Raw genomic sequence first — 26136 nt, forward strand, 5'->3', positions numbered from 1 at the left:
ATGAAGTATCTTTCTCCACACTGAGCGGTGCGTGGGAAGCATCCAGATGTTGTTAAAGTGCCCAGCATTCAATGATGAACAGGGTGAAGACTGCCCAGACTTGAACTGTGGTCATGTGACTTTCAACAACTTCCTCAACATGTCAGTTTCTTCACTTGAAAACGGGGGATATGTCCATGGTATGCAGGTGTTAAAAAAAAAAAAAGGGAAAAACGAAAAACAGGGACCTAACAGATCCCTTCATCACCAGAGTTTCTGTAATAAAATTAGTTAATTCATGAAAAAGTATTTAAAATGGTTTCTGTACAAAGTTATAAGCTTCACAAGCAGGAGCTACTATAGTGATCCTTGTTGTTTTATTTACTTTTTATTTTTTGAGACGGAGTTTCGCACGTTACCCAGGCTGGAGTGCAATGGCGCGATCTCGGCTCACCGCAACCTCCGCCTCCTGGGTTCAAGCAATTCTCCTGCCTCAGCCTCCCGAGTAGCTGGGACTACAGGCATGAGCCACCATGCCCAGATAATTTTTGTATTTTTAGTAGAGAAGGGGTTTCACCATGTTGACCAGGATGGTCTCTATCTCTTGGCCTCATGATCCACCCGCCTTGGCCTCCCAAAGTGCTGGGATTATAGGCATGAGCCACCACACCCAGCCTACTTTTTATTTTTTTGAGATAGGGTCTTGCTTGTTTGCCCTGGCTGGAGTGCAGTGGTGCATAGTTCACTGCAGCCTCAACTTCTCAGGCTCAAGTGATCCTCCTTCCTCAGCCTCCCAAAGAGCTGGGAACACAGGCACACACTACCAGGCCCAGCTAATGGTTTAAAATTTTGTGTAGAGATGGGGTTTCGCCAGATTACCCAGGCTGGAATCGAACTCCTGGGCTCAAGCAATCCTCCCATCTGGGCCTCCCAAAGGGCTGGAATTACAGGTGTGAGCTGCTGTGTCTGACCAATCCTCATCATTTTATTGTTGAAGCTGATGTTCTGAACAGAGGAAAGGGGGGCTCCCACCAACATACCCACTCTTACACCTGGTTTCTTCAGGCCAGACTCTCAGGATTCTGCATTCTCCCTGTAAGTCATACAATCCTAGCCTAGTTTTAGTTGCACTCACATCTGGGCTTGACTCCAAAGGTGCAAAGAAGTTCACACTCAAAACCCCCTCCATTTAGACCAGTGTGTCAGGCCTTACCCAAGTTGTGTTTCATTTCGGAGAGCTCTTGCTGGTGCAGCCACTGGAGCTTCTCTATCTCGATCCTCAGCCTGCGGATCTGGAAGAGGGAGAACAAGACTCTTAAAAAGCTGCCTCATGCAATTCAACAGCAGGGCTCAGAAGCTCAGCCATGGCTGGCTGTAAGGAGTGTGGGACTCATGCTAACCTTCCCACAGTTACAGTCCAGAGAGGTGAACACCAGTGGATGAACCCAGTCATCAGAAACACTGGTTCAGAAAACCAAGTATACACAGGCCATCGATTCCAAGAAATACTGGCACGAGGAGAAGCCACTTAAAGTGACAAGGACCAGACTTTCATATAAACAATGTTAAAGGTTTGATTAGGATTTTGGTCTTTAAATATGAAACCAATACAAAGACAGCTAGATTTCCTCTCTTACATAACAACATGGGGGATCATTTAGCATCCATACCTACCTAAAATTCCAAAGCTGGACATCTCTGAAAACCCAAAGGGTATTTCTGGATAGGGGAGGTGTCACTTTGGAGCCAAACTCATTGAGAAGGGAAAATAAAAAAATAAACTTGACCTGATCTAATAGGAAACTAATTAAACAGTGTTTTGGCCGGGCGCAGTGACTCACACCTGTAATCCCAGCCCTTTGGGAGGCCAAGGTGGGCAGATCACCTGAGGTCAGGTGTTCAAGACAAGCCTAGCCAACATGGAGAAGCCCATCTCTACTAAAAATACAAAAATTAACTAGGCACGGTGGCACATGCCTGTAATCCCAGGTACTTGGGAGGCTGAGGCACGAGAATCGTTTGAACCCAGGAGGTGGAGGTTGCAGTGAGCCAAGATCATGCCACTGTGCAGCAACCTGGGTGACAGAGTGACACACTGTCTCAAAAAAATTAATTAAAAAAATAGTAACAAACTGTTTAATTATCACAGTGGTTCTCAACTGGGGCAATTTCGTGTACTCTGCCCTGCCATGAGAATGTCTGGAGTCATTTGTGGTTGTCACAAGTGAGAAGCATTACTGCCATCTGTGTGTAGAGGACAGAGATGCTGCTGAACGTGCTACAATGTGCAGGGCAGCCCCACAACAGAAACTCACCTGATGCAAAGTAGTGCTAAGGCTGAGGAAACCTGATTTATTCATGTAGTGTGAACGATCACATTTCACTGCAGAAATGGTGTCTCTAATTGTGGGGCACTGCATATTACCTCTCTAAAATCCAAAAAATTCTGGCATACATCTGGACCCAAGGTTTCAGATGAAATATTATGAACCCATTTTTTCTTTTTTTTTTTTGAGATGGAGTCTTGCTCTGTCACCAGGCTGGAGTGCAATGGCACAATCTCGGCTCCCTGCAACCTCTGTCTCCTGGGTTCAAGTGATTCTCCCGCCTCAGCCTCCTGAGTAGATGGGATTACAGCTAATTTTTGTATTTTAGTAGAGACGGGGTTTCACCAGGTTGGTCAGATGGTCTCAATCTCTTGACCTCGTGATCCGCCCTCCTCGGCCTCCCAAAGTGCTGGGATTACAGGCGTGAGCCACCACACCCAGCCATGAACCTTTATTTTTAATCACACCCCAATTCTTACAATGTACAAACAAGAATAAAGGTGTTTCTAAAGCATTATTTTTTTCCCTTCTTATTTGATGTCCCAAGTATAATCATAAAGAAGGTCGTATTTGCAAAACTATTCAAGGGGATTCCTTGATTTTTCTTGGGCTTCTCTTAAATCTTTGCATTCATAATGTTTTCTGTTGAAGGGACCACCAGGTCACCTTCCTGAAGATTTTCTCCTCTTCACCTAAGCACCAGCCTAATGCTGCCAAGTCCTAAAAGGTCAATGGCTCTGCAAAGGATTCCCGCAGTTCTCCAATGTCACCTTCAATATGACCTCCGAAAGTCCTGCCACTTGTCATTTCACCTGATAACCTGTTTACATCTGGCTCACGCTGTACCATCCACAGACAACCAGCAAGTGGCCCACAGTCCAAGCCCTGATAGGGAATTAGCCTAAAGGGGAAGTTCAGGGAGGTGTATTTTTATAAGTGGACACTTTGTAAGTGGATAGCTTAATTTGTTTTTTTCCTTAAGAGACAGGGTCTCACTCTGTCACCCAGGCTGGAATATCATAGCACAATCATGACTTATTGTAGCCTCAAACTCCTGGGCTCAAGCAATCCACCTGCCTCAGCTTCCTCCAGGAACCACCATCTCCTGCTTGTTTTTTAAATATTTTTGCAGAAGTGGGGTTTCACTATGTTGCGCAGGCTGGTCTTAAACGCCTACCCTCAAGCAATCCTCCCACAGCTTCCCAGTGCACTGGGATTACAGCCACAATGCCCAGCCAATGAAATGTTTTAACCACTTTCTTCTCTAGGCAATCACATAATTATGGAGACTCCAGTACACAAATTCTTGAACCACAAGAAGCACTTGTATTAAAAAGTCCAAACTTATAGAGAAAGTGCAGGAGCCAGTTTTACGCAAAGCTAAAAGAACCGCTGTCCAATTTCACCAGTAGGTGAACTGAGGCTCTAGTTTTGGCTGTTTAATTAGAAATGAATTGATCACACAAAGCAGGGCATGTCTCCACAGCCCCAGCCATCTGACTAAAGGAAAAAATACCCCATCAACATTCACAATCAGTAAAGCCAGCTTGGTGACCGGAGTCAGGACCCAAGCGGGGTTTCCAGAGAAGCTTCTTCATGGTACCACCTTTACAGCAGCCCATAAAACACTCTTAGCAAATAAGGAATTCATGTGTCATCTCTGACCTCAGCTATTGTGCTTCCAGTAGTGTTTTTAGAAAGATCGTTGTATATTTCTGTCATTGTTCCTTTTATTGCATCCATCATCTGAAAGATAAAAACAGAAACAATTCAGCTGATCATTTCTCCGAGGCTTTTCCAGGTGACAAATACCTAAAATCTGTCTGTATAAAGCAGAGGTTCTCCACTCAGGGCAATTTTGTCCCTCACGAGACACTGGGCATTTCTGGTTGTCATGACTAGTGCAGGAGTGAGGAGAAGGGGCTGCTACTGGCATCTAGAGGGTGGAGGCAGGGACGTGGCTAAACTTCCTGCCTGAACCATGCTAAATGTACAGAAGGCCCCTGCCCAACAAACAGCCACCTATGAGCCCAAAATGCCATCAGCACTGAGAATGAGAAACCCTGGTATTAACAGGATAAGAATCTCCATCGAATTCCATGTATCGGATGGTGGTAGCATTTCACAATCATAAAGCTAGTTTCTATACCCACAAGCTGAAACGGGAGAGGCCAAATGTGGCCCCCAGATTTTGTGTGTGTGTGTGTGTGTGTGTGTGTGTGTGTGTGTGTGTTTGGCCCCCAGATTGTGTGTGTGTGTGTGACGGAGTCTTGCTCTGTTACCCGGGCTGGAGTGCAGTGGGCAATCTTGGTTCACTGCAACCTCCGCCTCCCAGGTTCAAGCAATTCTCCTGCCTCAGCCTCCCAAGTAGCTGGGATCACAGGTGCATGCCAACGTGGCTGGCTTTTTTTTTTTTTTTTTTTTTTTCATTTTTAGTAGAGACAGTTTTCCCATGTTGGTCAGGCTGGTCTTGAACTCCTGACCTCAAGCAATCCACCCACCTTGGCCTCCCAAAGTGCTGGAACCACTGCACCCAGCCCCAAGATGTCTTTTATTTGGCCAACACTGTAGGTTAGAGAGAGGGATTACTTTGTTGTCATTTTCATTCTTTCCCCTTAAAAAACCAGTACCGTTTTATTGAGGTATATGCATATACCACACCATTCATCCATTTAAAGTGTACAATTCGATGGCTTTTAATACCTCAGAGTTGTGTATCTATCACCACAATCAATTTCACAACATTTTTATTACCCCAAAAAGAAAATCCCACGCCCCCTCACTTAGTCTTCACCTCCCAGTATCCCATCCCCTCCTCCCGAGCCCCTGACAACCACTGATCTGCTGTCTCTCCGAAATTGCTCAGTCTGGACATTTCATATAAAAGGAATCACACAACTCAAGGTCCTCTGTGACTCATGCATCCTTGCTGCGGCAGGCAAGCAGAACTTCATTCCTTTTTATAGTCCATTGTACAGATATGGGTGGTTTGTCATTTTAATGCCTTCAGTCAGGGCACTGTCTTTGCAATTCATTTCCCATCTTCTTTTTCTTTAACTATCTGACCCCTGAAGGCATCAGCCAGTTGGTGACATCAGCTAAGGTCCATGCAGCAGGCACCCAGGGGTTTGCTGACCGAATGTGCTCGTAGGATGAATTTCTGTTCTACCTCCCACCTGCCGGCTGGCCCTTCCCCATCACAGCAGAAAGAGGAGGAACAAGAGATCAGGTTCTGTCTCAGGCCTGGCTTGATTGCTGCTGAGTCTCTCCAGCACTTTCTAGATGCCCCAATTCAGGAAGAAGGAAGGACAAAGAGCAGCCTCATATTTGATGCCTCACCATCCATAGCCTCTCAGCCTCGGTGTCCCCATGAAAAAACAAGGAGAACTGCATGTCCCCCGGTAGGGTGTGCACAAGGCTTAAACGAAAAAACCATGCAAAGACTATGGCTCCGTTCTTGCCAGACTGTAGGTGTTCATAAAGAAATACCCATTCACCAGGCACAGTGGCCCACACCTGTAATCCCAGCACTTTGGAAGGCAAGGCGGGTGGATCACCTGAGGTCAGAAGTTCGAGACCAGCCTGACCAACATGGTGAAACCTCACCTCTACTAAAAATACAAAAAGTTAGCCAGGAGTGGTGACGGGTGCCTATAATCCCAGCTACTCAGGAGGCTGAGACAGGAGAACTGCTTGAGACAGGAGAACTGCTTGAACCTGGGAGGCAGGGGTTGCAGTGAGCCCAGATTGCGCCATTGCATTCCACCCTGGTCAACAAGAGTGAAACTCCATCTCAAAGAAATACCCATTCATCTTATTTTTAAAGAAAAATACATTCATATAAGTATGCAATTGTGTGACTGCTGCCAACCCCCAAAATAGCCCAAATTCACCCCAAAATGGGAGTAAAATAAATACAATCTCTGTTGAGATTTCCGCTCCCAGCTTGCTGCAGAGCCCACACCCAGCCGCTGCCAGCAAAAACACCGCGCTTTCCGCGGCTTTACCATCCTCCTGCGCCTGCCTCCTTGCTCTGCGGCACCCACCGTGTCCATTTTTAAAGTTACAACTAAATGGCTTTACAAGAAAACTTAGAAAGTGTATGAAATTCAATACACTGCTAATGCAGTGGTCACATTCCATTTCAAAAATATCATGCATTCGTGGACTGCCTTTTACTCTTAACTTCCAAATATAGCAAAGACTTTGACATCAGTAAAGAACACCACTCTGCCAAAACACACAGATCTTCGTCTTCCACTCCAGGGCACCTCAGAAGCAGGAAAAGTTCATCAGCTCCCAAAAAATGTTACTGTGTTCATTTTTTTTTAACTGCAAAGAAAACACCTATCAAAAAAGTCATTCCTGGCCAGGCACGGTGGCTAAAATCCCATCATTTTGGGAGGCCAAGGTAGGTGGATCACTTGAGGTCAGGAGTTCGAGACCAGCCTGGCCAAGATGGTGAAACCCCATCTCTACTAAAAATATAAAAATTGGCCGGGCATGGTGGCAAGCACCTGTAATTCCAGCTACTTGGGAAGCTGAGGAGGGAGAATTGCTTGAATCTGGGAGGCGGAGGTTGCAGTGAGCTAAGATCATACCACCTGCACTCCAGCCTGGGCAACAGAGTGAGACCCTGTCTCCAAAAAAACACAAAGTTATTCCTCAGTTTTGCTGAAAGAGTCAAGGGGAGCTGGGGGGCAGTGTTGCATGTCTGAAGTCCCAGCTACCTAGGGAGGCCAAAGTGGGAGGGTCGCTTGAGTTTAGGAGTGGTCTGGGCAACAGGGTACCCCCATCTCTAAAAACAATTTTTTAAATGATTTTTTGAAGAACAAAGGGGATGCAAAAGATAACAAAATTAAAATGGCTGCAGGGGCTGAGAAAACAGCCTTTATGCCAACCACTCATCTGATCCACTCAGCAGGCCTCAGCTTTCCCATTCATAAACTAACAGCTGGGACCAAATCAATGGAAGGTAATGTAAGGGACAACCGAAGGCAGAACAAGAGATCATTCAGGCAACACCAGACACCTGCTTAAATCACTAACGAAAATATTACCCCCTTTCAATTCCCTAATAATCCTACAAATCGCTTCAGCAAGAAAGTCTCCATTTGGTGCTGTTATACCTTCAACACCTCATGACAACCTTCCCATCTTTTTTTTTTTTTTTTTTTTTTTTTGAGACAAAGTTTTGCTCTTTCGCCCAGGCTGGAGTGAAGTGGCACAATCTCAGCTCACTGCAACCTCTACTCCCTGGATTCAATCAATCCTCCTCCCTCAGCTTCCTGAGTACCTGGGATTATAGCTCCCCACCATCAGACCAGGCTAATTTTTGTATTCTTAATAGAGACGGGGTTTTGCCATGTTGGTCAGGCTGGTCTCGAACTCCTGACCTTAGGTAATCCTCCCACCTCAGCCTCCCGAAGTGCTAGGATTACAGGCGTAAGCCACCACACCCAGCCTTTTTGTTTTTTAAGACAGGGTCCTGCTCTGTCCATCCAGTGCAGTGCTGCAATCATAGCTCACGACAGCTTCAAACTCCTGGGCTCAAGTGATCCTCCCATCTCAGCCTCCAGAGCAGCTGGGACTACCGGCATGTACCACCATGGCCAGCTAATTTTTTTTTATTTGTAAAGACAAGATCTCGGTATGTGACCCAGGCTAGTCTTACATTCCTGGCTTCAAGTGATCCTCCCACTTAAGCCTCCCAAAGTGCTGCAGTTACAAGTGTGAACCACTGGCTCAAACAGCCACACTGAATCTGAAGAGTTGCTTTAAAAAGTTATGTGCCAACAGTTTGTGGACCAGGAACATTTGTGGTCAGCAGACTTGTCTGAAAGGCACAGTCACTCGCAGCCAGGTTAAGTGCACACTCTCTAGGACCTGGCTGCTATCCTTCAAATTCCAGCTTGGCCGTTCACTAGCCTGTGAACCTAGACACACTGTGTAACCTCACTGGGCTTCAGTTTTCTCATCTGTAAAACTGGGGTGATAACAGTACCTACACTTCATCAATTTGTCATAAAGACTGAGAAGGTAACATACCAAAAGTGCTTAGGACAACATCTAGCCCAGAGTAAATGCTATGCAAACATACTGCTACCTTACCTGGAGGGAAGGCAGACTCTAAGTAGGCTCCCAAAGATCCCAACCTACTGATATTTTGTGCCTGTCTATAATCCCCTGGCCTAGCCACTTGCTTCTAACCAATGGAATACAGCAAAGGTAATGGGGTGTCACTTCTGTGATTGGCCTACCTAAGCCTCTGACTTCCCTCTTGCCAGCAGCCTCCCTCCATTGCTGGCTTTTGAGACAGAGTTTCGCTTTCTTGCCCAGGCTGGAGTGCGGTGGCATGATCTCAGCTCACTGCAACCTCTGCGTCCCGGGTTCAAGCCTCAGCCTCCTGAGTAGCTGGGATTACAGGCGCGCACCATCATGCCAGGCTGATTTTTCGTATTTTAGTAGAGACAGGGTTTTACCATGTTGCCCAGGCTGGTCTTGAACTCCTGAGCTCAGGCAATGCACCCACCTCGGCCTCCCAAAGTGCTGGGATTACAGGTGTGAGCCACCGTGCCCAGCTTCCATTGCTGGTTTTGATGAAGCAAGCTGCCATGCTGGGGAGGCCCACACGGCAGGGAACTGAGGGCGGCCCGGGCCACCAGCCCTCAAGGAAGTAAATCTTGCCCATCACCACCTAAGTGACCTTGAAAGTGGATCCTTCCCCAGTTAAGCCTTTGGCGAGTCCCAAACCCTTGCAGACACCTTGACTGCAGCTGCAAGAGATCCTGAAGCAGAGAAACCCGTGGAGCCGTGCCCAGATTCCTGACCCCTAAACACTGTAGGATAATAAACGTGTGTGCTGTGTAAAGCTGCTAAGTTGTGTGGTAATCTGTTCTGCAGCAACATTAACAATCATGCCTACATAGAAGGAATAAAAAGCAACATGACCAATGAAAACTCATTTGTGTAAAAAAAATTCATATATATTTCTCTCACCATTCAGAAATAAAAAAGATTCCTCTTCCTTCAACTCAATATAATAAAGCTAATTCTTTATCATGAAGACTATAAGATTTCTAGAAACAGGCTGGGTGTGGTGGCTTACACCTGTAATCTCAACACTTCGGGATGCCCAGGAAAATCACTTGAGGTTAGGAATTTGAGACCGGCCTGGGCAACAAAACGAGACACTGTTTGCATTTTTTAAAAAAAAGAATTCTAGAAACAACCATACACAACTATTTCCAATCATTCTTTCCAAAAACTAGAACTGTTTACTCATCAGTATTAGTAATCTACTCATTAGTGAATAATAAATTATTACCTACTTAGTAATTTACTAAATAATTTCAGTAAATTGTAAAATCAATAGCTATTGTTAAGTTACTGATAATAATTAAGGCCAATAAACAGAAAGCCCAACTGTCAAGCATTTACTGTATGTCAGGCACTGTTCTAGGCCTTAGCAGTGAGCAAAACAGACAAAATCCCTGCCCTTGTGGAACTGACATTCTGGTGGTTATTACTACCATGGTCTAATGACAGGATACACAGCACATCCATCCAGGGCACTCTCACATGACGCTGAGAACTGCAGATGGTATCTACCTGAATTCAACAACGACCATAAAAGCACTTGGCAGGCCGGGAGCGGTGGCTCACACCTGTAATCCCAGCACTTTGGGAGGCCAAGGTGGGTGGATCACCTGAGGTCAGGAGTTTGAGACCAGCCTGGCCAACATGGCATAACCCCATCTCTACCAGAAAAATATAAAAATTAGCCAGGCCTGATGGCACACACCTGTAGTTCCAAGAGGCTGAAGCAGGAGAATTGCCTGAATCCAGGAGGCAGAGGATGCAGTTAGACAAGATGGTGCCACTGCTCTCCAGCCTGGGCAACAGAGTGAGACTCTGTCTCAAAGAGAAAAAAAAAAAAAGGCAGATGGCATATTAAGAGAAAAAAAGAGCCTGTGCTGAGACAGTGCCCGTGAGTTTGACCACAACAGGCAATCCTGCCCACATGCCTCATAACAGGGATTGCACCCCAGAGGACAGGAAGGTGGGAGAGGGGTCCAATCAGTCCCCCTCCCCATCCATCTTGATTCCTGGAAATATCAAAGTGTGGACATCTCACCTTGCCAGCGTTATGTTTAAGTCTCCTGTCACTTCTGCTTCACATGTCTTCTAAATGCAAAGCAAACCCCTGGTCAGCTGTTCACTGAAGGATCAGTCATGTGTTCCAGTGCCCTAATGAGTGACTTGAATTCTCAAAGACAATTTTGATTATACGTCATTTGCACTTTATGAACTGACTTTAGAATCTAAGCCCACCTGCAATAAGAGTCAGTCCATTTTACGCTTCTCCATTAGACCTAAATGAAACAATGGGGTCTTGGAGAGTCTGTTTAAAAAAAAAGGGGGCTGGGGGGGGGGGTCTTCCCTCCTAACCACTCCCTAAAGCCTGTGAGGTTAAGACACCAATCCTTCCCCTCGGGAGGCCAAGGTTCTGCCATCCTGCCAGGTGCGTGCTGTCTCCACAGCAGCTCTCCCATCCACTCACTTTGCTAGTGTACTTGGCAATATCGGCGGCGACATCAGCTGAGGCGGTGGCGATGGGCAGGTCAGCGTTGACTGAGGACACGAGGGTGCTCGTGGACCCCGAGCTGGTGACCAGGGGCGATGACTGTGTGCTGGTCACCAGGGTGATGGTAGACGTGGATGGGCTCTGTGTGATCTCCTTCTGCTGGACAGCTAGGAAGGCAAAGCATCCCGATTACCCCACGATTGTGGGAAGGACCCGTCCCAGCATAGAGCTGTGGTGTGGAAGCAAAGCCCCTAATATACGTCCCGAGAGCTTTTCTACTTTTAAATGACAAAGATGCTCCCCTTGACCAAACTCTATTCAGGTTTCTGGACTGGGCCCTAACCTTGCCCTGGAAAGACAGTTTCTAAGAGCTCAAGAGTGCATTGCTAGGATGATCCCAACCCCCCACTTAAAGTGTCTGTCTGGGAAAACTCAATGCTGCCAAGAGAGCTGACAGTTTTTGTTCTGGCCAACACCTGAAGACAGGACCTCAGCAACCCAGTCTCTATGGGGGAGTAGGGGTCCAACTTCATGAAGTGCCTGTTAGCAAAGGAGATGGGTTTCACGAAGACCAGCCCCTCATCTTGCTTTTGTGATGTTTAACTTTCCTGACTCTACTAAGCCCCCACTAGCTCCCATCCCTACTCCCTCATTCTCCCTTCAAAATGCCCAGTCACCTCTGTACAAATCGAAGTTAATTTCAGTTCATGCTAGACTCCTGCCCATATTATAGTAGTATATTACCGATTTAAATCTGTCTTTACCCCTTTAACTAGGCTCTACTTTGACATAAGACAATCTGAAGCAATCAGCCTCTTTTTGGCAGCACTCTTTTTTTTTTTTTTTGAGACACAGTCTTGCTCTGTCGCCCAGGCTGGAGTGCAATGGCGCAATCTTAGCTCAGTGTAACCTCCGCCTCCGAGGTTCATGGGATTCTCATGCCTCAGCCTTCTGAGGAGCCAAGGTTACAGGCATGTACCATCATGCCCGGTTAGTTTTTCCCCCCATTTTAGTAGAGATGGGGTTTCACCATGTCGGCCAGGCTAGTCTTGAACTCCTAGCCTCAAGTGATCTGCCTGCCTTGGCCTCCCTAAGTGCTGGGATGACAGGCATGAGCCACCATGCCCGACCCTCTTCTTGGCAGCAATTAAACTCCCCGGGGAAGCCTCCTGCTTACAGGATATGAAGACAGAAGACAGGAAGCAGTAATCCCAGTCTCAAATATCCTAGACTCAGCTTTGCCCCACCAACTTTTTCAACAGCAAAATTCATCCAACTGTACTCTCATTTTGCCTGTCCAATTTTTCAAGGTCCACTCCCTTGCCATCTTTGAAGGGTTTCACTGGAGGCCAATTCCAGAGGTAACCACCTTTTAACCTCACATCCGGCCACTCACGAGCCCCACTCAACAGGGCGCACTATGAGTGTCAGTTGAAGAACCCAACCTTTAAGAATCTAAACGCAGGTTTCCTGGTAGAAAGAGATCTACATCAATGCTCACAAAAGCCAGGCAAACTGGTAACAACCAGTCAGATCAGCACTGTGTCTGGCCTAATTTGAGCTCCAGATGGAGCTTCCTGCAGGGCTGGTGGGAGTTCTGATTCTGCAACTTGAGCAAGTGGTTCTTGAGGCTGGCTCATCTTTTGTGTGTGACGAAATCTCTAGTTACTAAGGTAACCTTTGCTTTCAACTTCTTGCACTGTACTTTTTCCAAAATAACTCCAAGAGGTTCCCTCACGTGCACAAGGACATCTATACAAAGATACTAACTGCAGCACTGCTTACAGTAGGAAAAAACTGAAAGCAACCTAAATGCCCATCAGCAGGGGAATGTTTTAAATAAACTATGGAATACTACGCAGCAGTCCAAAAGAACAAGGCGGGGCTGTATATGCTGACATGGATGAATCTCCAAGACATGCTGATGGGTGGAAAAAAAGCAAGTATGGTACCATTTTTATGTTTAAAAAAAGGGGGGGAAAAAGGACTAATTTTATGGCATCATATACATGACGCACACATATATACATACAGATATGTATATATACATATACATGCATACATGCATAGAAAAGCTTTTACAACGGTTGGATACTGGCCACTGTGGAAGGGAAGAGAATGAAATGGAAGGTACACGGGACAATAGACTCATGTAAAACTTCCTAAAAGTTTATTTTCAAGGAAATATATGCATGTATCATTTATAAAATGAACGAAAAAAATTTTTGAAAGTAAAAAAGTAGCAAAACAATTTTTAAAAATAATGCCAAATGGAATGTGCGAGGCCTTCAAGATACAACGGCCAGGAAAAACACACGAGAACTAAAAAAAAAATAAAAGAGCAATGACTTTCTCCTGTCGATGTGGCAAAATGGGAGCGGGCGCCACGGAGAACAGAAGGGGAGGCTCGGTACCTTTCACAGCCTGTCTGGTCTGATATCTCGTCCCCTGGGAAGACTGAGGCTGCTGCTGCTGGTTTTGCTGCTGCTGCTGCTGCTGCTGACGCTGCATCTTCTGCATGTGCCACTTTTGGGAGGACGTTTGAAACTTACTTGATGAGTTCCACACGACCCGCTGCACGGCCGGGGCAGTCTCCTTCGGTAAAAGCGGCCTCTGCTTTTTCACCGGGCTTCCTGCGGCGGCGGGGGCCGGGGCCGTGACGCTGACGATGGAGGGCGCGCTGGTGGTGGCTGTGGCGCCTGCCGCGGGAGTTTGGGCGGAAGAGCGGGTGAGCACAGGCGTTTCCGGGGGAGACTGGCTGCCCGCCGTCGTGGATGGTGGCGCTTTACCTACAACTAGCCAATGAACGAAGAAAAAAACACAAACTGGATTTCACTCAGGTTCGCCTGCAGGGTCTCCACGCCAGCAAGTTCTGGGTAAAACCTACGAAAGCCAGGAACGGAGAGCCGATTGGACGTGCCAAGCACACCGCGCTGGAGGAGTACATTCTCACCGAATGCTGAGGCCCCTTTGGCTGCATCTTCCATCTCCCCAGCACAGGCCTCCTTTACTGAGCACCGGCTCACATCGGAGATGCAAGTTAAGACCTCTGGGGAAGAATGAGGCAAACGAGACCCGGCGGCTCCTCCACCGAGTGGACGACGCTGGGTGAACAGATTTGCCATCCACGCCCTTTTTGCAAAATTACATTCTGGTCCACCCCTTGATAAAGACCCAGCGGAAGTCAATCCAGAGATGTAGAGAAACGCTTCTAGAGAGCAAGCAATACCTCTAAAGAAACAGATGACTTCCCAATGGCCGAAGCACTAAGTAACACAGCCACCCAGAAAGAAAAGTATTCCTTTTATCTCTTCTAATTCCCTCCAGAACAGTTTCAAGGCGGTAATGATAGCCTTGACAATACCAGGAAAAGGAATTCTGCCCCAAGGCCAGACCCTTCCCCTAACACAATGGCACTAATCTAGGACTGAGCAGCATTGCTTTGGTTTTGATTGGACTTATTCCTGTCACCATCTTTAATGTATACTGTGCACTACTATTCCTACTGGGTGCTGGTCAAGTCTAAAGAGAGTTATACTTGCAGATGGTTTTTTCAGGGGAAATCCTTTTTTTTTTTCTTTTTGAGACGAAGTGTGTGGCAAAATGGGAGCCTGCACCACGGAGAACAGAAGGGGAGCCTCTTCTGTGCAGTGCACAATCTCAGGCTCACTGCAACCTTCACCTCGTGGGTTCAAGTGATTCTCCTGCCTCAGCCTCCTAAATAGCTGGGATTACAGGTGCATGCCACCATGCCCGGCTAATTTTTGTATTTTCAGTAGAGATGACTTTTCACTATGTTGGCCAGGCTGGTCTCAAACTCCTGATCTCGTGATCCTCCTGCCTTGGCCACCCGAAGTGCTGGGATCACAGGGGTGAGCCACCACGCCTGGCCAAGGGGAAATTTTTTTTAATAAAAAAATAAAATGAGGCCGGGCACGGTAGCTCACGCCTGTAATCCCAGCACTCTGGGAGGTGGGGGGGATCATTTGAGGTCAGGAGTTTGAGGCTGGCCTGACCAACATGGTGAAACTCCATCTCTACTAAAAATACAAAAAAATTAGCCAGACGTGGTGGCACACTTGGAAAACTGAGGCAGAAGAATTGGTTGAACCCGGGAAGCGGCCATTGCAATGAGCTGAGATTGCACCACTGCACTCCAGCCTGTGGGGCAAAGTGAGACTCTGTCTCAAAAAATATTAATAATAAATGAAAAATAAATAAAATGAGCTTAATTATTTTATATATATTTTTAAGAGAGACAATTTTGCTAAATCACCCAGGCTGGGCTCAAGCGAGCCACTTCAGCCTCCCAAGTAACTGGGACTCTACAATATGGCACGTGCTACTGTGTCCCACTTTAAATGAGTTTAATTATATTTTTAAAGAATGAGATTCTTTAAATAAAAATATTAAGTCAAAAATTATACAAGGACTTGAGAACGGCAAAGACAATGAATGTGAATGACTCAAGTTTGAAAAATGCTGCCATACGGAGTATGTCATCTTGGAGGAGCTGGGCTGGTGGGGAATAAAAGGTAGGATTTCAACAGGCAGAAAGTGAGAATCTGGAGGGAACGGCATCAGCCAAGACATGTCTAGGAATAGAGAGCATTTGGGTAAGTGAGGGCAGGCAGGAAGGAGGCGCTGGAAGGCAGGTTAGAGCCAGAAGCACTGAGCAGCAGGTAGACGGGATGATTGAGTGGGTGCTCATTTGTAAAGGTGGCTCAGTTATGGATGCACAGGCCTCAGCCCCCGTGAGATAAGCCTGTGCCCCAGAGAGGATGTCCAGGGAACACACCACACGCAGGTACAAGGCAGCACCCTGATCATAGACTATGCTCCCTGACATCAAACTCCTTTTAATAAGGATAACATCTATCTTTTTAAGATCCATATCACCCAGAAAAGAAATGAGTGTGATTACTCCAGCAAGGATTTTCAGTAATCTGTGGGTTTTAAGAAGCCAGGGAGAATGAGGGGAAGAGACAAGCTGACTGTTCTGACTTCAGGGGGCATTCCGGATGGTTATCACTTGTTGCTGGCCCTCCTGCTTCCTCAGAGAGGAGAATCCAGCCAAGCCGGTAGGCAAGAGCCCGGGTGGATCTAGAAGGGGAGCTTCCTGCAGTGAAGAACTTCGGTCCTTCCAGGGCAACCTGCCAGATACGGGACACAGTCCCTGCCTCTTCTAGATGCAGATGAAGTGTTGAACCGGGCCCTCCTGAGAGGCGGGCACGGGGGCATGCCTTCGCAGGGCTTCTAACCTGCATAAGTGCCTTCAATGCCTTCCTTTCCTGCCACGTGACCAAAAAATATATTGTTATTGTTGATTAGCTAGCCTAGTTTTCCCATCATAAGTAACAAGCAACCACAAAAAGGTCATTTTTCTCTCTCCTGATTTTCAAAAGCAAACAACCCAGCAGGGCAGAGAGGTTACTGCTCTACAGTGATCACAGCTGGCTCTCTGCCAAATAAATAGCTGGAGTATTCAATCTGATTAAGATTCCAGGCTCAAAATACTGTTTGGAGTTATTTAGATACCAAAACATTTAAATTTTTAGGAATCCTGATGGTTTATGGAGAAAAAATTAGGCTACAGGAAATTTCTTTTGTCCCAGAAATTTAGAGTACATAATCACGTGTAACCAAAAAAAAAAAGAGTATATATTTTTTTAAAGGGTCAGCACCTGAGATGCTGCCCCATCAAATTAACCTACTTATTCCTAAATTTGTTACTGGTCACTGTTTTGCATTTACAAAGCGAGGACTTTTTAATAGAAAAATTAGCATCCCCTTTGTAGAAGGATGGAAATCTCTGATATGCCAGTGCAATCACAGCAGTCTTTAAGTGCACTCTCTTTGCTTCTGTTCAGAGATTACTAGTTATAAAAGCTGTTTTGCCATCTGAAGATTCATATTCTACCCAGAAGCTGCATCCCTAGTGGAAGGTAAGCTGGAGGTCACAACAGCGCACTCCAAAATGCCCTTCACTTACTAAACTCTTCAGTGAAAACACATCATTGAAAAGATACTCTCCGGCAGAGTCTGACACGAGGCCAATTTTTCAAGACCCAAACCACCATGAACTCTGAATTTAAGATCAGTTTTGCCCCAAGCCTTAGAAAGCTGCTCTAACTGAATTGTGTTTTAGAATCATTTTCAGCCTAATTGTCCACCATCTAATTCCCTTCAGACATCAGTGTGAGGAAGAGCTCTACTTCTTTTAATCAACGAGAATGGTTTTTTATTTTTTGTAAAGTATGAGATCTTTTAAGGCACTGTGTTTCCCATTCTGCTTTCATTGCCAGGAAGCTCAGACCAACTTTGTTAACTCTGAAGGTTGAAACAGTACAGATTTCTGAATAAAACCTTTCCCCAGACCACTTGCTATTCTACCTTCATTTTCCTTTTACATGGATGTCTTTATTTTCATCTAGTCTCATATGGTTATGTATCCTTGTCAATCTGTTGCAAATTCTTTCTGGAAGAGGTAGGGGCATAAAACCAATCAATCAAAGAACTGTTCCAGAAAGAAAGAAGAGTATAAATATGTCATTCATAGGAGTACTGCCATCTGCACCCAAATATTCCTACAATCCTCATGGAATAAATGCTGCTTCTATTGTTCTCTGAAACAACAGAGGCAGTCTCTCAAACCCAATCCACAACATACTCATATTTTTCAGAAGCTATCCATAAATCTAACAGATGGGTCGGGATGGTTTGATGGCCTATCCTCCCTCCCTTATGTAACTGTGTCTCTCTCTTCCTCCACTGCACCTCTCACAGACATTCTCTTTAGTTGAACTGCAGGAATCATCTCGCACTCTGACAGCTGAGGTTCCAGAGCAGTCCAGGTTGACCATAACCACATCAGAAAGATTCTCAAGGCCCATTCCTGACTCGCTTTAAGCCATCAGGCAATGGAAAACCCAAAGGACAAGGAATTGCGTCTTATTCAAGGGTTTGAAGGGCAAGTAAGCTCCTGTTAGAAGTTAGGCACAGTCAAGAATTAAACTTGGCTATCCCTTATGTTACTCACAACATACATAAGGTTTTATGGCTATCACCTCTAATTTGTCCTTAGGCAATGTTTCTTCTGGGCCCTGAGTTAATTCTTCAGTATCTTTATTGAGCATATTGAATCCTCTAACCTACTTGCCAAGCCAACTGAAAAACGTACTGAATACTTTGTCAGTGGGAAAGACATCTTTCCAATCATTCACACACCCCTTTTGGAGGGCTTGTTATCACGCCCAGGCTGCACTAGGTTGCAGGGTAGTCACTGCCGGTTCAGAATATAACAGCAGCCTCGGAGACTCGGGATATTTGGCAATATCTGATTGCCACATTTGTGACTGCCACAGCTGGGCAAGCACGACTGCCATCTGGCTGGTAGAGGCCAGGGATGCTGGAAAACATCCTCCAATACACAGGACTAACTAAGGATTATCCAGCGCAACTTGCCAGTAGTGCAAGGTTGTGAAACTCTGGGCTCAGTTAAGTTAAATGCAAATAAGATTAAAAGTCAATGCAGCCAGGCACGGTGGCTCACACCTGCAGTCCCAGCACTTTGGGAGGCCGAAGCAAGTGGATCACCTGAGGTCAGGAGTTCAAGACCAGCCTGGCCAACATGGTGAAACCCCGTTTCTACTAAAAATACAAAAATTAGCCTGGCATGGTGGTGCGTGCCTGTAATCCCAGGGACTTGGGAGGCTAAGGCAAGAGAATCACTTGAAACCCAGAGGCAGAGGTTGCAGTGAGCCAAGAGATCACACCATTGCACTCCTGCCTGAGCGGCCAGAGTGAAACTCTGTCACCAGCACCCCTCACCCCAAAAAAGCCAAAACATGTATCTACCATACTTCATTTTGAGACAGTCTCATTCTGTCACCAGGCTGGAGTGCAGTGGCGTAATCTCGGCTCACTGCAACCTCTGCCTCCTAGGTTCAAGTGACTCTCCTGCCTCAGCCTCCCAAATAGCTGGGACTACAGGTGCTCGCCACCATGCCCAGCTAGTTTTTTGTGTTTTTGGTAGAGACAGGGTTTCACCACGTTGGCCAGGATGGTCTCAATCTCTTGACCTTGCGATCCACCCGCCTTGGCCTCCCAAAGTGCTGGGATTACAGGCGTGAGCCACCGTTCCTGGCCCCCATACTCCATTTTCTAGTGCCCTAAGAATCACTCAACATTCTGGCACCAACTACCCAAATAATGTCCAGCTATCAGAAGAAAATACATTTGGAGATGCCTAGGTGGCATGAGGGGAGGAAAGGGATGCTGAAATCATCAAAACCTTTTAAATGAACGCCTTTTTTTTTTTTTTTTTTTGAGAAGGCTTCTTATTCTGTCACCCAGGCTAGAATGCTGTAGCAGAATCTCAGCTCACTGCAACCTCCACCTCCTGGGTTCCAGCAATTCTCTGCCTCAGCCTCCCAAGTAGCTGGGATTACAGGCACCTGCCAGCACGCCTGGCTAATTTTTGTATTTTTAGTTGAGATGGGGTTTCACTATGTAGGTCAAGCTGGCCTCGAACTCCTGACCTCAAATGACCCACCTGCCTCGGCCTCCCAAAGTGCTGGGATTACAGGTGTAAGCCACCACACCCGGCCTGAAATGAACACTGCTAACCATTTGAGACTTGTAAACAAAGAACAAGATGTCTGTGGAATGGAGCAATGGAGGACCATTTGATAAGGTCCAAATGTTAACAAACACTTTAGGGAAATAAATGAGCATACTGGAAAAGAAGCTGCTCAGACAAAACGTGGTCACTAAAGTAACCACCATTTTCTAAGAGACTTCTTTTTCTGCACTTAAAATCAACCATATCGGATACTGAGCAGGTAAAAGGTAGCTGGGCCTATGTTTGTGTCCAGGCTCTGTTCCATCACTAGCTAGGTAACCTTAAACCAAACACAGCTTCACTGTGCCTCTCTCGGTGGCGTTAGAGGGTCATATCACTTTTGGGTTGTTTGTTTGTTTAAAGGTCATATAACTTTTGATAATAAAACATATGAGGTAGGATTCTAAACCCAATTAAGAAAACCGTAAACGAACACAATCACTTACCATCCTGTTTTGGAGATGGTGCTTTGGGTTCCTTCTTATTTTTTCGACCCTCCCGCCCAGAATGGTCTTCTCCTAAATCTATGACAAGTTCACTCTCTGAGTCGGAGTCCAGGCCCAAATGGACTGTTGGGGAATCTGTCTCATCTTTTCCCTTCAGTTTATCCTTTGTGGGGTGAGGTGAAGGCTTTGCCTTTTCGGAAAAGTCCTTCTCCGGCTCAGGGCTGGCCTTGTCCTTGACTGTTACTGCTCCAGGGTCTGCCTTCTCGCTGGCTGGTGATGTGCTTTTCAGTTCCTCTTTAATCTCCACTGGGTTTGTAGGCTTGGGCTTTTTTTTGACGGCAGATGGCTCTTTGTCCATCTGACAACCCTCTTTGTCCTCTGCGTCTTCTGGTTCATTCTTGGCCTTCTGCTCATCGTCACTGATATACTCACTATCGCTGCTATCTGACTTCTCAGAATCCTCCGAGTCACTGTGCTCTACAGCCGTGTAAACATCTTCCGAGATTTCATTGATGCCTAAATTGAAAAAGAAAAGCCAGCATGTGGTGTAGTCACAAAATAAAGATCAGGACGAAAAATGCAACATTTTCCACACCAAATGCTGGAGTAAGAAAAAGACGTTTCAAATCGCATCACATTGGCCTAAATGGGACCAGTAAAAAACTCTAGTGGCACTGGCTACGGCTGACCAGTGGAACGCCTTTGGAGAGAGTTTTGGTTGTTAACATTCAAAGGAGACACTGGACCTACCAACAGAAATCTTAAATGTAGACGGCACTAAATATGTGGCGCTAAATCTTTTTATAACATTGATAACCAATCGGGATTATTGAGAATGAGAGGGCTGGAAGGGAACAGCAGGAATAAGCTGTTCAAACTGATCCACTTTACGGATTAGAAAACAGAGGCCAGGGATATGACCTGCACTGGGACACAAGACAGAGGCCAGAAAGACCCGAACCCCGGGTTCCTGGCTCCCCACCAGCACTCTTGCTTCCTTTGGATTCCCAAAGTGTTAAAGTTCTTTATCCTTCATGTCCAACGCCCAAAGAAATAAGCCAACGCCTTCAAGCAGAGGCTGCAAACACTCAGCCCACAAGCCACCTCTAGCTTGCAGACATGTTTCACGGGAGAGGCACTGGTTTGACCCACAGTGTATCTTATCTGCTTTTGGTTTTCTAATTTATAATGTGTTGCCCAATTCACAACTCGGAAAATTTCATAGAGAAATCAAGGCAGGGGCGTCTGATGAAAGAGGGGAAAATCTGGCCTCTCTGAGTCACCAAACTGCCAGGCATTGGCTGGGACAGGAAAGCCACTCGCTCCTCTAGGCGGGGGACACACTTGTCTCCAGGTGACCCAGGTGCCCGGCCCTCCTTCCTGCTCCCTGCACTCATGTGGAAAGTCAACTGCCACTCCATGTGCATTGCTCTTCCACTGGTAAAGGAGTCAGGAGAAAAGTCACATATTTCCGTCTCTTTCAAAAGGGAGAAGCACAAACTAGCAGGTGTTTCACACACACAAACAAAAATGGGCAAAGGCACATTTCTAACAAGAGTTCCATTTAACCCATTTGCACCTCCTGCTCCCAATAATACGCTGTGCCATCATCATACTGTAGGTAATAATACTATATCCTAAACTTTTGGAAAGAGGAAAGAAAACCCAACGAAGTCTGTGCAATCTCCTCATTTAGAGCAATGGCCACTGACAATGGTGCCACTGTCCAACCCGGACACAGCAAAGAGAAACCTGCAAAAGTACCAGAGCCATCAACAACCCAGAGCATGAGAGAGGGGCAGGATCATTGGGGAATATATCTGCCTCCACCAGGGCTCAATCAAAAACACAAGTCAAGCCAGGCACGGTGGTGCACACATATACCCCAGCTATTCAGGAGGATGAGGCAAAAGAACTGCTTGATCCCAAGAGTTCAAGGCTAGCCAGGGCAACACAGCAAGAACACAAGCCAAAATACAAACACCCAGATCTGGTATAATTCTGGAATCCTAGGCTTGTGCTGCTGGTAGCTTATGATCACAAACAAGAAGGAAGGCCAGGCGCAGTGGCTCACGCCTGTAATTCCAGCACTTTAAGAGGCCAAGGCAGGCAGATCACCTGAGGTCAGGAGTTCGAGACCAGCCTGATCAACATGGAGAAACCCCATCTCTACTGAAAAAAAATGCAAAATTAGTCAGGTGTGGTGGCACATGCCTGTAAACCCAGCTACTCGGGAAGCTGAGGCAGGAGAATCACTTGAACCTGGGAGACGGAGGTTGTGGTGAGCCAAGATTGTGTCATTGCACTTCAGCCTGGGTAACAAGCGCAAAACTCTGTCTCAAAACAAAACAAAACAAAAAGCAACATGAAGGAGAAGTGTAGCCACATATGGGATAGGAAAAGCTTGGGTACTGGAGTCCAAGGGATATGAATTCAAATCCTGCTCTTCTGTTTTTATTACTGGTGTGACCCTGAACAAGTGACTCATCTCTCTGGGCCTCAGTTTCTCCATCTGCAAAATGGGACTGATAAAAGTATCAACCTCCCAAGACAATCTATATGCAGTGTAGAGAAAACTGCAGTGTCAGAGAAAACACTCGGTAAATGGAAATACTACAACTCGTATTAGCAATAAAAGCAAATCAAGAGTAGGACCAGCTGCATGGAAGGACCCAAGAGGCATGTGTAAATGGCATGCCAAATTTCATCCATGCCACTCAATGTCCTCACCAAACAGGAGACCCAACGGGAACTGCTGTCCTCTGGACAGCCCCAGGTGGTCCCTAACTATAGCTGTTTTCTCACTTGAAGATGCAGAGCACCCACTGACACTCGGAGGAGCTTGCTCTCCAGAGGCCCAGCCATCCCCCACTTCTTCAGAAATGCCCTCCTAGCCTTACTGGCATATTCAACAAACATTCCAGAGCATCTAACATGTGCACAGACAAAGCACCATAGAGAAGGCAAATCCTCATCCAACGGCCTCCCTGCCGTCAAGGAGTTTCTGGTCCAGATTGGGAGGGACACTCCCACACATAGGGACCATTGCTGCTTCCAAGCAATAAAGTACCAAAGGAAGCGGGCAGATGGGGAGGGCAGTCAGGGGAGACGTCCTGGAGGAGGGGAGATCTGAGCTCAGCCTCATGGAAGGGCAGGATTCGGGTAGGCAGTGTGAAGGCAGGCAGCACAGGGAAGAGGAAGGTAGGCAACAGCTACAGAAGCGGGAAGGTTTGCCAGGTGGGGAGGAGACCGGTCTGGAGGGAAAGGGTTTTGTGTCGGACACCTGCAGAACACACTTGGTACTGGTGTGGAGACACTGATGTGTACTGACAAGGAGAGCAGAGGCAAACTCAGAGGATCCTCATTCTGCTTGCAAACTGATGCTTCAAACCTGTATCTCAAGTTTCCCAGCTGCTTTCAACAAAGAATAAAATCTGATGAGTTCAAAGAGCCCTGAATTAACTAACAAGTCTGAAATCTTTCGCCATTAGTGGAAATATATTTTAGCTGAGCAAACAGTTTAAGGTTAAAGCAGCTGCTAAAAGCAGTCAGGATTCAACCCTGATTTCATCCCAGTGGCATCCCTACAAGTAATGGTAACAATGATACTGCTAGGAAAAAAAAACTCAAAACCAAAGGTATACCTAATTGTGCTTTGCAACTCTCTATGGTCTTGTCAAGATTCAGCTGGAACCTGCTACGAATCTGGCGCTTGGGAGAGATGAGAGGAACGGGGGTAGACTGTTGCTGGACCGACTCACTCAGCTCCTTCAAATCCATCTCTGCTTTGCTTCGATCTGAAAGAGACCATCACACCTTCGTAAGACCAGGCACACAATAATGCTCATTACTGAGCTTCGTCCTTGCAAAGTCAGAGCAAAACACACACTTCAGAACACAGGGGGAGGGGGGATACGTTCTTTGTCATTCATCCCAACAATATCATCTGCTCAACCACATGGGGTGACATGAAGATAATGGCCTGCGTGCACACATTTGGCAGGTTTAAACAGTCCACTGAACAATCATCTGGGTGACTTTCAGTATTTCAAATGGACAGTCCCAGCCAGATGGCTCAGTGTGTGGAAGTCAGCATCATTAGGGACCCTCTAAAGACAAAGGTTACTGGCAGATAAACACTCTCAATTTCAGTGTACAACGCAACACCGAGCCTGGTCAGGGTATACTCGTAACTGCAGGTCCAGAATGGAGAGGGCTTTTATCCAAGAAAGACAGCGACCCCCTCAAAAACACCCTGACAGCTGGGAACCCTAAATGCCTATTTGCCACAGAGGCTTCATTTTTCATTCTCCGTGGACCTAGTCTGGGGCTGAAACTAGAAGAGGTGGGGAATATAAGACAGGCAGACCTTCCAACCTGTGTGCTCTGGCTCGTGGCATCTACGCGAGGCAAGGGGAACAGATTAGCCCTGGATACTCAACCTGCGTCTAACAGGCCTCGCTCAAGTAAGAGTCCAAGGTCCTTAGCCTAGTTCCCAGGAAGAGACCTCTGGGGGGTGACTCGGGCCAAAGGTCCTGTCCCCTCACTTCTGTGAGGGCTCTCTGTAGGACCAGCAGGATGGATTCAAAGAGTCAGTGAGTTTACATTTTTTGGATTCCTTTCCCACCGACTCTAGCACCCCCAAAATAATTAAGAGTTTCAGAGGCTGCAAAGGTCCACAAAGCAACAAGCGACTCTGCAGGTGGGGCCTACTGTCCTCCACTGTGCCTGCCACCCTCTGGCATCCCCGCCAACCCACCCAAAGCAGAGTGTGGGGCAGCTGTCCTACCCCGGCCGATCCCAGAAAGCAGATCGGAAAGCAGATGGCTGGCATCCAATCAACCCACAAAGAGGAGACGCCATTTCTGAGCCCGTTCCCAACAGCTATGAGTTTGCTCCCTGGACTTCGCGCTTTATCTCCCAGCTCCCTCCACGCCTCAAGCCACCTCCTTTCATTGGGCCGTTAAAGAGGACGTGGAATCTAGTCCAGCTGGGCTGGAAGCGCTATTTAAAGCCATCGCTCTCTCTAACCTTTTTCCTTTGGCCTGACCCAACCACTCTCCCGTTCACATAGTAAGGGAGCATTCTTAAATACTGCATACCCAGAAATTAGCTCCTTCAAAGTGACCAGAAGCGGCCTCCAAAAGCCCACCCAATCCACTCATAGGTGACCAGAAGCAATAAACTGCTCCAACTTAATTTTAACACCCACCAAGGTAAGATTAGAAAGGGGTCTTTGCCCAGCCAGGTGTGGTGGAATGCATCTGTAGTCCCAGCTACTCAGGAGGCTGAGGCGGAAGAATGGCTTGAGGCAGGAGTTAGTGGCTGTACTGAGCTATGATCACACCACTGCAGTCTAGACTGGGCAACAGAGCAAGACCCTATTATTTAAAAAAAAAAAAAAAAAAAAAAGGAGGGAAGAGATGGGTCTTTTCCTAAATCACACTTATAGACTGCCCTTCCCAGACCCAGAGAGATTCCAGAAGTAAGTGCTCAGAGCAAGCAGAGACACAGTCCCTGTAATTCAAGAAAAATACCCAAAAAAGTATGTGTGTGTGTGTGCGCATGTGTACATGTGTGCACATGTGTGTACACATGCACTGTTCAGGGCTTTAAAGAGAGGCTACTAGAGACAGGACTGCAGACATTCACACAGCCACCTCTCAGAGGGGGAAGAATGTGCAAATTTACTGCAGGGAGGCCAGGCACAGTGATTCACACCTCTCCCTGCACTTTGGGACCCAGAGGCAGGTGGATTACTTGAGGCCAGGAGTTTGAGACCAGGTTGAGCAACATAGCAAGACCCCATCTCTACAAAAAATACAAAAAGTAGCTGGGCTTGGTGGTACATGCCTATAATCCTAGCTACTTGGGAGGCTGAAGTAGGAGGACTGCTTGAGCCCAGGGGTTTGAGACTGCAGTGAGCCATGATTGTGTATCTGCACTCCAGCCTGGGTGAGAGCAAGAGCCTGTATTTAAAAAAAAAACAAAAATTTACTGGAGAAAGAACTAGAAAACTGTTTATACTTATCTCTGTCCAGCAAGAAATCTGAAGTAGCTTAATAAAGAGAATTTATAGAGTAAAACAATTAAAAAATTAAAAAAAAAAAAAGAGCAAGGAATGGGGAAACATTAAAAGAGAAAGCCCAGGCACGGTGGCGCCCTTTAGGAAGC

The 26136-nt window shown here is 46.5% G+C and overlaps 1 protein-coding gene across 23 annotated transcripts in view; it reads right to left on the bottom strand.

The window, feature by feature from the left end:
• Positions 1-26136, bottom strand: part of ZMYND8 (zinc finger MYND-type containing 8) — a 141921-nt gene that overhangs the window by 12499 nt on the left and 103286 nt on the right. For 15 of the 23 annotated variants that reach the window (XM_012467372.2, XM_012467375.3, XM_012467387.2 and 12 more), the window contains 6 exons: positions 23607-23759; positions 19963-20478; positions 13308-13688; positions 10870-11060; positions 3972-4052; positions 1193-1271 (listed from right to left, as the gene is read on the bottom strand). In XM_012467372.2, coding sequence (XP_012322795.1) covers positions 1193-1271; positions 3972-4052; positions 10870-11060; positions 13308-13688; positions 19963-20478; positions 23607-23759 — 1401 coding nt within the window. The remainder of the gene's footprint in view (positions 1-1192; positions 1272-3971; positions 4053-10869; positions 11061-13307; positions 13689-19962; positions 20479-23606; positions 23760-26136) is intronic. The other 8 variants (XM_012467395.2, XM_012467390.2, XM_012467391.2 and 5 more) reach the window with 1 other exon arrangement.

This window comes from Aotus nancymaae, unplaced genomic scaffold (genome assembly GCF_030222135.1).
Source record: "Aotus nancymaae isolate 86718 unplaced genomic scaffold, 86718_ANA_hifiasm-v0.15.2.pri h1tg000029l, whole genome shotgun sequence".
Classification (NCBI taxonomy): Eukaryota; Metazoa; Chordata; class Mammalia; order Primates; family Aotidae; genus Aotus; species Aotus nancymaae.